Here is a 16,359-nt window from a genome sequence, read left to right on the forward strand (position 1 = left end):
GAAGAAGTGGTCGATTCGTTGCTGCACACACTTCCGCTTACGTGCAACAAAGTACGCCTATATTTCTGCCGTTTTTTTGTTGTCGCTGTACGCTGATGCAAGCACTGCAAAGGCTCAAGTCAGATGCGCCCGGCACATCATCATCCGAGTTAGAGTCTCTGACGGTGGGAGAACTTGCTCAATTATTTCGTCATCGTTCAGTTCGGCACACAACACCGTGCTGTCAACGCTTGCAAAGTCTTCAAATGTAACGGTGGCAGAAATCGGCACACCGCAGCCTAGCAGGTCATCAATGATGTCCACATTTGAGCTCATTGTGGTAGGCGGCAGTTCAGGTGCTTCAGTTGCGCAGTCGGGGTCATTCGGAGTGAAACTGCGAGGGGACCGTTGGTGCCATGTGATGCGGCCTGTCAATAACTTCACGAGAAAGATTTCTTGAAGCCAGCAAAGCGCTGTCTGGAACGCCAACTAAACAAACAGAATGGCGAGAGCGGGCCATGCTACGATCAGCACTACGCATTATGTCAACAGCGCCGATTTTCACACGCTGGACGTAGCCATGAGCTGGGATGCTGGAATAGGATGTGATGATCGCCATGTTGATGCGACCTCACAATTCAGGCAAAGCCTCCAAGATCAGCATTTGTAATTTAATGTGAGGTGTGCAGCGACTGAGACAAGGCCTCAGGGATTACTATTTGATGTGTAGGTAATCTCTGAGGCTATGCTTGGTGTCTTGTATCTCTGAGGCCATATTTCATGTCCCATTAAGGTTGCCAGAGGAGATAATGGCGGTCACAGACGGAGTCCGGATAATCCAATGTAGAGCTGGCAGCTGTCCGAAATATCAGTCGTCTTTACACATTAAGTCTACGGGGCCAATGGCTGTGTCGCGAAGTTGTCCGAATTACTGATCATGTCTGGATTATCGGTGTCCGATTTATCTGTCGGTGACTGTAGCTGCCATGATCCGTCCAACAGTGTATTGAAAGCAGTATGTAACGCATCCTGCTAATTCACAATGAAATCCTCACCACCACCGATCATTCGAACTCCGCGCCATCATGGATGGGGATAGTGCTAGTTCGCGGGAGCCTGTTGGCGATGCTGGGGGGTATTCTGTAAGAGTTCACCTAGTGGACTGTCAATTTCGTCTGTTGCCGATGGGCTACAGCTGAGATGGACAGTTGACTAGGTGGACTTTTACAGAATACCCCCCACTCCCTGGTGTTGCCGCGCAGGCCGCACAGCTTTGCTCTAGGCTCCTGTTCCTGCGGCAAGCGGCAGCAATGTGCTCTAAAACACGCCCACGCCGCTTTGCCGACGGTCGCACACAGTCCGTTCAAAGCGGAGTGTATGTTGGGGATCGTTCTGTGCATGCTCAGAAGAGAGCAGCTGACGGCACGCAGTCGAATTATAGAGGGGACAGCATTTCAGCTTGTGCAGTGCAAGCGGCGTAGTGTGAGTTGCCACAAGCAACGTTCGCTCGTGCGCCAAAAAGTCGACCTATAAACGTGCCAAGGCGCACTTATACTCGTTTTATAGTCGACGTTGTATAAACGCGCCTGAAGGCGCATTTATAGTCCAATGTTATCAGCGCGTGGGCGAGCGTCGCTTGTGGCCAGTTACACTACGCCGCTCGCGCTGCGCCAGCCGAAATGCCGTCCACTCTATAAACTATTTTACGGAAGCGTTTTGGTGCCACCATATTGTGTTGATAACGCTTCTGTTTTCTGTCTTTAACAACGAAGTTTAGGTACTACAGTCGATTCACAAGAATGAAAACAGTTGCATAAATGCTTCAGCGTTTCATGACCATGTTATGTGACTTAACTTCTCATAAAACTAAGCAATTGTTTATGTAACAGCCCAAGATGGCGGCACCCATGAATCGAATATAAAATCGTCTATACCTCGACGCATGCGCCGTCGGTTGCTCTCTTCGGAGCATGCGCATAACGATTGCCCATTCAGGCAATTAGTGCATGACATTTAACATTTGTTTCAGCCCTGCATTGTCCACAAGCACTAGCTGTGCTGATGTCTGCTGTAGCATGGTCTTCCTTGTCCAGAAATGCAAATTGAAGCAGTACCAACTAAAATAGTACAGTTGAATTCTGTTAATTCGACCCTGACTGGACTAACCAAATTGGTCAGATTATCCGGCAAGTTGAATTAAACAAGAGGCAAAGAAAAAAAGAAAACACTGCTGATTCATTCGGCAGTATTTGCCCCGATTCTAACATGCCCGCAAATAATATGTGACACCACATTTTATGGGCTTAAAGTAGAAAAAATAATGCCAAAAATGACATTAGAGCTCCTAAACACAGTAGAAATCAAATGTGGACCCAATTTTTAGGAAGGAGAATGTAGCATGCCTCCAAAACTAAAAACAGAGTCAGCGAAGTTTACCTTCATAGAATAGAACTTTATTTAGTTAATGTCCATCGTCATCACTTTACGCTGTCTACAAAGAACCACAACATCTTGTCCTCCGTAAGGTCCATAGCGCATTTGATATTCAGCATTTATCAAACGACTCCACAACAGATGCAAACTGGATGGTTGCCCAGGGCTGGTATTTTGTAGCGATGACATTAAAGTAATAATGCCTTTTCGCGCTTATCGCGCTTTGTCAGTGGTCAGAGCGACGGTCCACTCGCGCTATCAACGGGATCAGCCGGCCGTGAGCGGTGGATGATAAGACTATTCTAAAATAAGTCATAAGGCATCGCTACAAAATCGCAGGCCCAGGCCTAGACTTCGCTAATTTGTCCTGCGACGCATGCAATTTTTCTGAACGCCAAGAACACGTGATGCGACTTGTTGCTGCTAGTGTGAAGTAACTTATAGCTTGAATGCGCTTTCGTAATTGGACTGAAATGACCCGTTGTCGTCACGTTATGTGTCAACTCACTTTATCGCCATCCATGGCTGCCATCTTGTTGCAATGGCGATGATGCTGGCAAGGCTGACTCTGATGGTAGGCTGTTGTGAACGCGGTTTCGGTTTCGTTAGTCTAGTTTTGTACCGGATTACACTGCCCAAGCAATTTTTTGACAAATTTTTTGGGAGAAAAAGAAAAATGGCGGGCATTAAAATTGTATATAATGTAATGATTAATTGTAAGCTACCGTTTTCACTTCAAAATCCTCTGAGGCAGGCCAATAATGGGCGTCTTCAACGGGAGATGATGCATGTTCCACGCATTTCCTGTACCCTAAGTGCCGCTGAGATGGACACTGCTGCCATCGGCTTCATCATTGTGGTTACCATTGGGTCAAATTCGAATTATTAAATTATTCAATTTGGCTGGTCAAGTTTGACAAGCCAAATTCGAATGATGCGACGAAGCCTAATTTCAGGATAGGATCGAAATAAGGAAAGTTTGGTTCCATAGAAATGTATGGGCTGTGGCCGGGACCTTCGGTCGGGATCAAATTAACCAAGAGATCTAATTAACCAGAATCTAATTGAATCGAACATCTACTGTAGTGTAATTCAGTGACATGTCGGCTTCGATTTGGAAGCCTTGTTCATAATAAAAAGAGTGAAACAAACATGCTTCAGTATGTGACACAAACAGTGAGCATACATTGTTGGAAGCGTCCTGTCATTTCAACATGTGTGTTACGGTCTGGATGTGCAATGACTCCAGATGCAGGTGTGGTGTAGACTTCTTTTCCTCTGCTAGTACACTTGCACTTCCCCAGTCAATCTTGTTGCCACTGGTTTCTGCATGTTGGCGAGGAGAGTTGAAGCCTCTTACATTTTTTGGACGGTATACTCGTGCTACTTCATTTGTTTCTTGAAATCATCATAGTCTTTTTCTCGGTTTTCACCTCATCTTCCTTTCTGCTTTCTGTTGCAGCATTTGGCACGGGCTCTGTTACTACAGGGACCACAATCAAGTTCAAGCCACCAACAGGCACTGACACAATGATGAAGAATGGCGTCTCGAAGCACCATCAGCACATCTCATCAGTGCATCACCTGCATGAAGGAATATGAGAACAAGAGTTTAGAGGTAGAGTCGTCATCTGTTTGGGACAGTGAAACCATGACTTAACGAAACCCACTTTTATGAAATTTTTATTTAATGGAATGCTTTCAAATCCCCAGCTAATAGTAGTGCCTAATGTTGAGGAACCTTGAAGCGGTGAAGTGGATTTTGCCTGATTTTAATGAAGTATTGAGGGCATGGGGAAAGAAAGGCAAGCAAAGCACCTCGAACTCCAGAAGACCCGCATTTGATAGCACATGAAGGGACTACGGACCTGGTGCCTTTTGATTAAGCAAAATATAAGACAAAACTTTGAAAGCCATTTCAATTCATTAATCTTTTCACAAATACAGTCGAACCCGACTATATAGAACCCGTTTACATAGAATTACCCCTTATATCGAACATTTTCTGAACACTGTAAAGTTACAATGAGAACATATAGCCAAAGGTATGGTTACATTGAACAGAAATAGTAGCCGCTACCGATACATCGAACTTCAAACAGTGTGAAACTGCCCCAGAAGTTGGCTTTCCAGTGCAGAGGCCGGTCCATAGCCTTCTTGATAAATTCTGTGCCTGTCGAACAGTGCTCAAGCGATCATCACTTTTCCCTCTCCCTATTGGTCGTTTCCACCAAGAGATAGCGCCACCGACATAGACTAGCTCCTGCCGCATGCACCTGCATTTCCGTTGGTTCCACTGGCATCGCAGTGCAGCAGTTGTCGTGCACATTGTTTTTGTTGGTTTTTGCCATGTAGTCGAGCGACATTAATTTGAGCGCAGCTGTTCAGGTGTTTTGAATGAGCAATATATTGAGGTAAAACATTTGAACAGCAGGGGCCTCTCGGCGGCGGCATTGAGCCTATGTTCAGGAAGCTTGTTTAGCATCAGCAGCAGATGAAGCACTTCCACCGGGAGTACAGATTTTTGGGCTAGTTGGTTCGTTCAAGTAATTAAGGTCATTGCATTGAATTGACACGGACAAGAAAGACGACCGGAACAAATCGTTTGCAATAAAATATTTGCTCGCACCCGGCTTATTCAAGGCAGCACCTCCTCTATTTTTTCAATACCAGCCAGGTGCGGACGATTCAACGGTTCACCACCCTCTTCGGTTCACCACCTTTCCTACTGTCTCCCGTCGGCTAGCGCTTGCGCCTGCTTTATGGTCGTGGGGGAGAGTACCCTCTGGGTGGCCCCTCACGACGGAGGTCAGAGGAAGTAATCCTCACAGATGCTTTATCAACCAGTTGTGAGTCAGTCCTCAGATATTTTGCACCTAACTCGCGCAGATTTCTGCTTTAACCTTTTCACGGGCGGTGGAAAGCATATTTCCCACCTGCTACATGTTTGTTGTAAGCTAGTCGGAAGCATTTTTTTCCACCATAGGAGTTTTTCATTAGCTTATATAATCTCCGTTGAACATAAAAAAAAATGCAGGTATGCCATCTCCTGTTAAAAAAATTATTTACAGCCCCAGTTTCTATTCTGTGCTCTTTACCGGGTGGCAGGTAATATACTTCCCACCTGTAACATGTTAGGACGAAGTCTATCTCAACTGTGTATTGGATGCTCAGAAGGAAAAATTGGCGAATCATAGTGTTTGTGTTCATTAATAACTAAATATTGTAACGCGCTCTTTTCAGGTTCTTTTTTGCAGTTATGAAAAGGCAGTTGTGTCGTATATTTCTGTGGTTTACAGAGAATGGAAATTATTTCGGAAGCGCGTTGTGACATTGATGCCTCAGCGGCGCGGGGACTGCCTTCCTCTGCTGATGTTACACATGAAAGTAAAAGCTACTGCTCAATAATATTTTGTATAAGTTGCAATTTAATATTATTGAAATAAATGTTTTATAACCGTTCCTCGTCTTTGCACTGCGTTCTGACCGTAAAAGCCTTAGTGGGAGGGGGTCGGAGGGAGAGGGGGAGGGGGCGCTGTGGTGAAACTTGGCTCCCCCTAATGGAGAACCCTGCGCAAGCCTGTGATCATGAAAATATAAATGCTGACAAACTGCTAAAGAAGAAGCAAATAACCATGCTTCTTGCGGGCTTGCTCACCACAGGAGCTTCGGCTAGAAGACTACGCAGCCAACCGGAAAGGTGGCGGCCAGGCGGGCATGGTAGGGTTCGGGGCGACCAGCCAGGCAAGCTCTATCTTCAGCACCCCAGCCACTCAACAGTCGGCTTTCAACTTTGGAGCCACCCAGAACAAGCCGCTGTTTGGAACTACCGCTACCGGTACGTTTCTGTCAATTGCTTCACATCCCTTGCAGAATGCCATAGGGCAAGGCCATAGAGTTTCTCACTATTTACCTTGAGGAAAATCTGGTGCTGCTGCGCTGTGGTTTGCATGGAAATGCCGGTATATTGTGACTTCGGATTGGCATCCTTCTCGGAGAGCCAGGACGGCTTGAAGACGTGCCTGGTTAGCACCGTTCTGTCTATCACAATGATTCATTTCCTGCTGAAACAGCACGTAAAAAGCTTTTCTAGCTTTGTTATTACACAAAAACATATTTCGTTTAAATTTGAGGACTTATTGTTAGATGTACAATTCAATCAGTAGTGTCACTACTGATCAATTGTCAATTGTAACACTACAAATACAATCAGTCGTTGATTGTATTTAATAAAGCATAATATTCGATCGAATATTAGAAAATGTTGAATATACACACAAGTCAGCCTTCAAATTTATGGTTGAAGGGAGGTACAAAAGACAAGGCTGCAAGCTTTGATGCCTAACTGGAGTAGTGCTACCTGTAACTGTGGCATCATCTGTAGATTGCGTGGATTGTGATTGATCATTAATTACCTAAATACTTGCTGTAATTTTCTGCTTTCCTCTTTTTAAGGTGGTTTTGCACCCACTGGCGGCTCACTCTTCGGGCAGACAACAACGCAGAGTCAAAATGTGTTTGGTAAGCCAACTGGGTTTGGCATGACAACCCCGGCTTCGACGTCAGCATTTGGAACCACCACTGGATTTGGCACCACTGGAACCTCTGTGTTTGGTCAGCCACAGCAAAAGGTACTTGCTGAGCTGGTAAAAAATTTGTGTAGCGTTGTGGGCCAACTGAAGCACTACGTTCAACACTTCCCTGTCTGCACCTATTCCCATCGATAGCCTGCTGTTGATGATTACAGATTAAAATTCCTATTGTGCTGCTTTCAGTGTGCTCTCGGAACAGCTACAGTCGGACCCAGATATATCTAGCTCACATATAACGAATTATTATGTATAACGAACAGTGGTAAAATCCCCTTGAAAACTTTTGTATGCAATTTTTATTTTATATATCGAATTACCTATATACAGTGCAGACCACTTATAATGTAAGTTGCCGGAGTCGCGAATATCCGCACTATAAGCGATACATACCGCACTATTACCAAAACAACTATTGCTATAATGGACACTCCAGGCGCATTTCTGCCGTCGCTGTCACTGTGCTAGGTTCTGTATTCGCTTACTAAATAAATTAAGAAGCACGGTGTCACGCACGCACAAGCAAACATGAACTCATCTCGCTCGTTGACCGTGGAAACGAACTGTGAAAACGCTCGAGTGACGAAGCGTGGTGAGCGAATTGACCTTCGTGCTATCATGCCTCTCACTTCAATGTGACCTATAAGCAGCGAAAACATGGCGCGCGGCGGACTTTCCCCGTCGCAGATTGCTTTCAAGATGGGGTCAAGGGGATCGTATTGCCCAAGTGGATCATCGCAGAATACAGTATAGACCACTTATAATGTAACCGCTTATAGTGCAGGACCGGATATAGTGCGGTCTTTTCAGACTCCCGTTAATTTTCCCATAGCACTCCATGTATACACGTATCGCTTATAGTGCTGTTGCGGGAAACGAAATACCGGTTACAGTGCGGCAGCCTGGGAGTACGAAAGTCAGCGGAGATGGCGAACGCTCCCCCTCAAACGGGCGCCCCAAGGAGTGCTCGAGGAAGAAAGAGAGACGAAGTGGAGGAGAAGGGCACGTGGTGCAAACGAACAGCCAGTGAGGATGAAACCAGAATCTTGAGTGCGAGTCCTGAAATATCACGGCGCGCATAGCGAGCGAAGGCCACGAAACTGCCAACGCCGGCCAACATTATCGCTTCACGATAACGGCAGTAAACGAAACTTCAGTGAGCGGGCGGCGCCGGCACAGCGCGGCGAAGGGTGCACGCGGAGACCGTGGAATGTGAGAGAGGAGGGCGGCAGGGAAGCAGATTTCGCCTCGGCAACTCCTGCCGCTTCGGCGGCTCCCCTCGCCCTACCTCGTTCCTCCCTCACTTTCGACGGTCACCGTGGGCGCATACCGCCGTGCAGGCGCCACTGCTCCAGCCGGCCTCGCGCTAGCTCCCCGAAGTTTCGTTTTCTGCCGTTATCGGGAAGCGGACGTTTGCCGGCTTGGGCAGTTTCAGTTGACCGGCCTGCGACAGCGCCGCTGCTTCCCTCTGCGCTGTAGCCTGCACCGTGCAAGGTCAACACGTGACCAGAAAGTAGAGGAAGCATATAGGAGAAAGAAGGGTTCACTGCCATTTTCTATGCGTGGCTACGGTAGCGTGGCTGAGACGTCGGCGTGTACACGCATGTTCCGGCGCAACGCAGAATCGGCGACATTGCCATGTGAGAGAGGGTGAAATTTCCGCCGCGTTTTTTTTTTCTTTCTTTGTTTTTTTGTTTTGTTTGCGTGACATTGAGGGGTCTCTCCTAAGCTTTTACTCTATGGCGGTGCCGGAGCAATATCGGTCGGAGGCGCCACCACGTGATTTGGTTCGAATTAACGAGATTCGACTGTAAATTGAATGCAAACGTTGTAGCCACATTCCTCGACTGTCGCATACGCGTGGCGGCTTGGTGCACATGTTTTGCATATGTGCGGGCCTTGAAAATTGTTGCTTTGGTTATAGTGCGGATATTCGCAACTCCGGTGACTTACGTTATAAGCGGTCTACACTGTACGTCCTGCTTCGGTCCACTGAAACCGTTCCGCATTGCTTTGCTGGCGAAAATCCTCACCTTCAGTGTTTGCGCCAGTCCTGAACGCAAGTTCGGATTCTCCGAACGCCCAAGATGCGGCCCGATTTCCGTCCGTCTCCGCACACATGATCACTTTCCTTTTAAATGCGGCATCATGATGAACTCGGTACTTCATGCTGATAGAGCAGACGCAGAGAACGTGAAGACAGACGGTAGACTATTGCCTAAGCACGTGTACTGCAGCACATGGAGGAAGCTACGGTAGCTAGGCTCGAGAGTAGCTAGGCTCGACGTACGTGCGAGGCGGCCATTTTGAAATGCCGACGGCTATATGGTAACGCAGATTTAGGGTCGCACTCGATTCTAACTTGCACGCATTTTTTGGACCGGTTTTACCAGACAAAAAAAAGTGCGCGTTAGATTCGAGTATTTGTGGCTTGAGGGGAGCGTTTGCCATCTCGGTTGACTGCCGAACTTCCAGGCAGCCGCACTGTAACCGGCATTTCGTGTCCCGCAACTGCATTATAAGCGATACGCGTATACATAGAGTGCTATGGGAAAATTAACGGGAGTCTGAAAAGACCGTATTGTATTGGGTCCTGCACTATAAGCGGTTACGTTATAGTGCAGGACCTGATATAGGTAGTAGTCTATACTGTATCGAACTTTTTTGTGACGCTCTTCAGATTCGATATATCCGGGTTCGACTGGTAGTGTCAATTTATTGGGTTATTTAGAAACTATGTAGTTGGTTTCAGTTTTCTTTTTCCACTGCGCGCGGATTCTTAAAGTGCCTGTGGAGAAGGGACGTGGCCGGCGTGATGAGCACTCATAGTTTGCAAGGCGTTGCGCAGCTCATGCACGAAAATGTAGCATTTTTACTGATTCTAATGCATCTGCACGCGAGATTTTGGACTCTCAAAGCAGCATGTGATGCGAAAGAGAACTTTGGTTTGTCATATTTCCGAAAGGAGTCTCGCTTTCTTCACTGAACAGTTTCAGAGCTGCCGTTCGTCGATATAAAAATATCCTGTGCGTTCCAAAGGTCACAGTTCTTATCTGCAGGGGGTTAACAACCTTCGATCGGGATCGTTCGCTGGCAGCCGTGCAGCGAGTCGTTTCGCGCATAACGCCGATTGGGAGTCGACCTTGGCACCATGCTGGGGCTAGTCACTAGGGTTAACGTTTTTACATAGAAAGATTAAATTTGCTGGAATATTGCACAGATCCTTCGTATTGAACATGTATATTCTGAAAATTTTCAAAAGCTTTTATGTGTAAAGCAACAGTCACATATTTCTTTAACTTTTTATTTTTTCTACAAAATGATTGAGATATTTTTCAATTTCTTTTAATGACCATGTTGTTTGAGAATAGCGTTTTTTTCCTCTCAGAAAAAAACGCTGCACACGTACTGAACCACGGCTCACTCGCTCTTTAAAAGAGCGGCTCAAAAGATCTAGCTCGCTCCTGACCGACCCATCTCTACGAGGGAACGGTTTGTCATGGCTCACTGAACAAGAGAGAACGGGCTTCCTCTCTCCGAAAGAACCGCCACTCACTTACTGAGCCACGGCTCACTCGCTCTCTAAAAGAGCGGCTCAAAAAATCCGACTCGCTCCTGAGCGACCCATCTTTAGGCGGAACAGTTCGTCATGGCTCACTGAACGAGAGAGAACGGGCTTCCTCTCTCCGAAAGAACCGCTGCTCACTTGAACCACGACTTCACTTGTTCTTCAAGAAGAGCGGTTCAAAAGGCAGCCGGTGGAGGCGACTCTTGCGAGGAAGGGCGGGAGGTCAGTTGCTTTCTCGTACTGCTAATAGATGCCGTGGAAGTCACACCCAGCAGAAGACCCGGCTCTGACTGAACGAGAGAGAACCGGCTCCCTTTCTCCAAAAGAACCGCCGCTCATTTTTACTGAATCACGGCTCACTCGCTCTTTAGAAAGAGCCGCTCACAAAATCTGGCTCGCTCCTGAGCGACCCATCTCTACTGTGCATGCCTCTTCTTTCTTTCGCGCTTCTCTCTGTGGCCGTACCAGCTATGCGCGTGAAGAAATGCGACTTCCGTGCTCTCAGGGATGCCACACGGTCACACTTTCCGAGGTCTAGTACCCTGATCTAAAGGTCTAGTAACGCGATTGTTTGCATTTACCGCCAGCTTCCCGGCCTTTGTTTCTGGCTCGTGAGCGTGTGCTGCTACTTCCCGCTAGCGTCCATGCTTGCCCGTAACAGCGTGCTTGTGGAAGCCGGCCCCTCGTGCTCGTAGCTTCCACTGCATAGGCACAGAAAGTTGTCCCCGAGTACAGGAAACTTGAAGCCCGAAAGGTGGGTTGCTGGTCATAGAACTGGGCGGCAAAATCACCGCCGCCCACCGTGGGGAGACCCTTGGAGCCAGCGTAAGGAGCGCGCGAGGTGCGCTCATGACACGGCATTGCAGCTGATGGGAAGTTAAGTGCTACACTAAAACCTCGTTTTGATGAAGTTGAAGGGGAGCCATAATTATTTCGTTATATCCATTATTTCGTTATATCAATTATAACAGTTTACGGCAATGCATGCTCAGTTGGGTGCACAACTACAGTAGAACCCCGCTGTTATGTTGTTTTCGGCCAGTCCTGGCATAGCTCCCATATGACTAGGGCTCCGTGTTTTCGGATAAATCCGAAAAAAATCTGATAAACACTCGCCAGTAAAAATTTATACAATTCGGATTTATCCGATAAACTCCGAATTTAACGGCCAATATGACCATGCTCCATTCTATATTGAAAGGGCATGTTCTAAGCAGTCATTGATACATCGGCCGGTTTAGCCGATATGAACTTTACCCCACGTCAACAGTATCTCGTAGACCACATGCATCGCATATTTATCAAAGGGCTTGTTGCGCACGGAGCGAGAGACGTATGACGGCTGCACGACTGTCGCAGACCTTCATGGATACTACGCTGCTGTCGCTGAAAAGTGGTGACCGACAGTTGAGAGGAACCTTTTCGATGCACTCCAGTACACCAGTGAATTGTTTTGTTAGTGTTGAAATTATGAATGTAAATGAGAAGTATGAGTTACCCCGTGCGTTAGAAACCTATGCGCCAATTTTTAAGTTAATGTTTCTTGAAACTGACCACATGAGCCAACTCGTCAGTGATATTGCGAACTATCAGAGCTAATTAATCAGTAACATTGTTGAACCCCTGTCGCTTTGGAGGCTTCACACTGTCTGGTAGTCACTGCTTTCTCGCTGCGCGCTGAGTCTTCTAGCGCAAACATTGAAAGGGCATTTTCAAAGCTGAGAATCGTCAATCGAAAGGAGCGTGCTTCCATCAATCAGTGACAGCAACCTCGTAAAGTATGATTGCGTCTATTACAACAAGCTTTAAGGTTGTAATACGCGCAAATGTAGGTGTTTTGTATTCAAGTATTTGTGCTTCTGTGTATAAGTGTTTGTGCGTTCAAACCTTCCAGTCAACAAAAATACGCTTCGTGTGTTGTGATGTTTTCGGGTTCAGATGTCATTTCATCCAAAATTTCGGAGTATTGAGAATAATGCAAAATTAACTCTGGATTTCGGAGAATTGGGGAGTTACGAGAAATAAACTCCCATAAACTCCGAATTTACGCCAAAAAATAAACTCCGAAAAACACCCTCCGAACGAGGTTTCAAATGCATGGTTCTCTCTGGAGATTTCAAGGGGAATTTAATTTACTTCGATATATCCATTATTTCGTTATATCCCGTTACATTATAACGAGGTTTGAGTGTATTTCGCTGATACAGATGCTGCCGGCTTTTTCTCTCAAGGGGCCATTTGACACTTTCGCATAAAAAATGTTAATATATTGAGTACTACTGATTGAAAAATTTCTTCCACTCATATATGTGCATGGGTGCATGTGAGCTTTTGCAGAACTACTTTGATGCGAGAAGCATGCGAAATAGCCTGCCAATTAGCAGTGACTTGTTACCAATATTGTCACAAGACAGCTGTACCCTGCTCGGCTAAAGTGTCCAGTGCTTCATCAAGTTGTGCTCCTACTTCTGAAGTGCTTCTATGAAGCTTCATTTTTGTTTTCCCGACGTATTAGCATTTACATCAAAGTTTTGCCTCTTCCAAATAATGTGCTTGACATAATAGGCTGTGACTGTAATCACTTTTGGTACATTTATGTGCATGCACTCATGTGCGCAATATGCTGCTTACATCTAGAAAACGTGGCACTGGCTTTCTTTGCAGTCTCTATTTGGCCAACCAACCGGAACAGGTCTCTTTGGAAGCACAACGGCGACAACACAGCCGTCCACTGGATTTGGCACCACTGGTTTTGGTACCACATTTGGTGCTACAACGCAGGTGTGAACATTGTTTCATCATAAAAATATTGTAGCCATACTGCAATGCCAGAATTTAAATATAAGGACACAGAATGGAAATATAAACCAGAAAAAGCAGGAACATTTATCTGTTCGTTCCTTCATAAATACAGTCGAAACCATTTATAACGAGCTTGATAGTTCTGTGAAAAGTGGTCGTTATATCAGTAGTTAGTTGTATATGGACTTGCCCTTAAAAACGCTCAAAAATTAATTGCACTGAAGCTGGCGTCAGCAGTTACAATACGGCAGCACTTTGGTCCAAAAACCAGATTTCCCATGTAATTTTTGTTCCCGGTGCATTCCTGCACCTAGCTGCAAACTACGGTTAGAAATGTCTATCTAAAGAACGAAATGCGGCGTCGTGTAGTTTTTTCAAAATGGCGCCCGGTTCCGATCACTTGTCATTTCGAAACTGCAAGCACAGCCGCCATTTTTTATTGTAGAGCTTGTCATATATTTTACTACCAGTGGGGCATGACTGTATACTGCTCATGAGAGTGAAGCTTTCTAGTTGTCCGCAAGTGTAAACTTCAGAAACTACTGCGGCATGCCACCATTCTGTGAAGGTCTTGGACATCATTGTCTCGGCATTACGATTGTGCGTCAGCCACACAAGAGCGTAAAATTACGTTATCTACGTCGCTTCAGGTGAAAAAATAAATGCGATGTTTGAAAGGTAAAACGTCACTGCGAACTGTTATCGGCAATCGGCGAACGCGTAAATGAAGCACCGCTGAACAGTGATCTGATAATGGCGCAGTAACCGCCCATCCTTTGCAACTTTGCATGGCGGCAGAGCTTGGTCCAGCATTCTTGTCGACTCGGGCCACGTAGGGCTGTGTCAACAGGAACGCTTGAGCAGCTGTTGCTCCCATGGTGGAAAGACATAGATGGTCGTTCCAAATCCTTGAAGCAGGCGTAAGGCACATTATACTGCACAGACAATTGCGCAAAAACGAGAGAGATGCCGTCGTGACATCCGATATTGCACCGGCACACGCGCCATTGCACCCCTTGCGCCATGCTGTTTATGCTGTACGCGGCATGCCTCCACCCTGGAGGTGTGCCTTGCAAATGCGTGACCATGCATGACCTTTGTGGCTTCCGAAATCTGCACGAGGCGGTCGCTCACTCATCTCGAAGGCCGTATCATCATTGTGGTTGGACTGCAGTAGGGTGCGCACTGCTGTGTGCCCAGTTTGGTCGTGCTTCCGTGCTTTGGCACTTAGCTTGTGCCCTCTTTTTACCATGACTGGGTTCGAAGCATTCGTTGGAGCTGTACGGAGAGAAGAAAAAAAAAAGTTAGTGACATGTTTTACACGCTTTAAATGTGCAGTGCACTTCTGCACTGTGATGAATTTAACAGTCTGGCCTGCAAAAATTATAAAAATCTTCGTGCAACTTTGTCTACAAGTATTAAGAGAAGTTCAGTACTTGCCTCACAAAAGAACGGCGTGTTTCAAAGGCGCGAAGTCATTTCTTCCGATGTTGCGCAGCCAGTGTTTTTACCGCACGACGTCCCATTTTCTTCTGGGGATTTGAAACAACCCTAGTCTTTTCGCCCGCCTGCTGCTGCATTGAAAAGTGCAGCAGCCAGGCATTCTTCCGGCAAACGGAGCTCACCTAACTTGCAAAACGCACGTGCGCCGTGGCAGTGGCCAGAAAAAAGTAAAGAATAGCCAAAACAAGGTTGATGACGTCTCCTTGACATGAGGGTCAGCTGATAGGGCGATTTTGCGCGCTGCTGCTTATCAGTGTGCCGGAAGCGCAGGCGTGGCGACAGTGAGGAGGAAAGAGAGGAGGACAGTGGTGCGGTTGAGGGTGCGGTGGCAAAGGTCTAAGAGTCGCTACTTTCTAGAATAAAGGGGCTTTAGTGCTGAGTGTTCTTAGGGAAGCCCAAGAGAGGTGTCCCGCTGCAGTACACGCCTCATATATAACTCGTTGCGACGGTGGCAATACATTGTGTTGCTATATTGATTCAATGCTAAATGCATTGCCATCGACGGTGATCGTGAGATGGGTGCTGTTGAATTTTGTTTTCACAGGGATCTTTCTTTAAAATTTTATGTTGCTTTCAGCGCGCATGTCCAGTAGCCAGATGTAATTTTTATCGTAAAAACCCGCGTATAATACGGACCCACATATAATATGAGGTGTTATTTGGGGATAGCAATAACGAAAAAGAAGTTTTCACCCGCATATAATGCAAGCGAGGAAAACCCACTGAAAGCATTGACAATCTAATCTCGTTATTCGAACACGCTTAATTCGAACTGACGCTGTGGTCCCGTCAAAGTTATGTGTATTGCTATGGGCGTAAACGCCCGGTAATTCGAACTCGAAAGCATTTGCGACGGTTAATTAGAACATACGGCGCACCGACAATGCCCTCAGCAGCGCTCCAAATCACGCGGCAGCGCTCCGACCGGCATTTCTCCGAGACCGCCATAGAGCAAAAGCTTAGGATAGACCCCTCAACGCCACACGGAGAAAAAGAAAACGAAAAAAAAAAAAAACGCGCGGCGGCAATTTCACTCTCAAATAGCAAGGTCGCCGTTTCACCGTCGCGCAGGAACACGCTTGTACGAGCCGACGTCTCGGCCAACTTCCCGACAACGGCAGAAAACGGAACTTCAGGGAAAGAGCTAAGTTGGCGCCGCGCCGACGGGAGCGGCGGCGGGCGCGTGCGGAGCCAGTCGAAGGTGGGGGGAGCTACGAGGGAGTTGAGAGGGATGGCGAGGGGAGCCACTGCCACCGAAGCGACGGCGTTGCCAAGGCCAAATGCGCTTATCTGCAGCTGTTGCAACTTTGCAACTGGGATGTCATCCGAGCCGTGATCGCTGCCCCTGGTGACGCCGAAGTGCCGCCCTGCGGCGCAATTTCCAATGGCCTCGGCAGCTAAAATAACTTTCCTTTTAAAGGCAGCTGGGTACTACTTTCACGGTCCCGACATCGTGCGAGATAGACTAGCGAACGTGCCGATTCT

The 16,359-nt window shown here is 46.9% G+C and overlaps 1 protein-coding gene across 1 annotated transcript in view; it reads left to right on the forward strand.

The window, feature by feature from the left end:
- LOC119449410 (nuclear pore complex protein Nup98-Nup96-like) overlaps positions 1-16,359 on the forward strand; it is a 186,190-nt gene that overhangs the window by 13,715 nt on the left and 156,116 nt on the right. Inside the window, 5 exon segments of the mRNA XM_037712580.2 lie at positions 3,875-3,963; positions 3,965-4,030; positions 6,076-6,250; positions 6,868-7,043; positions 13,234-13,350. Coding sequence (XP_037568508.1) covers positions 3,875-3,963; positions 3,965-4,030; positions 6,076-6,250; positions 6,868-7,043; positions 13,234-13,350 — 623 coding nt within the window.

This window comes from Dermacentor silvarum, chromosome 4, assembly GCF_013339745.2.
Source record: "Dermacentor silvarum isolate Dsil-2018 chromosome 4, BIME_Dsil_1.4, whole genome shotgun sequence".
Classification (NCBI taxonomy): domain Eukaryota; kingdom Metazoa; phylum Arthropoda; class Arachnida; order Ixodida; family Ixodidae; genus Dermacentor; species Dermacentor silvarum.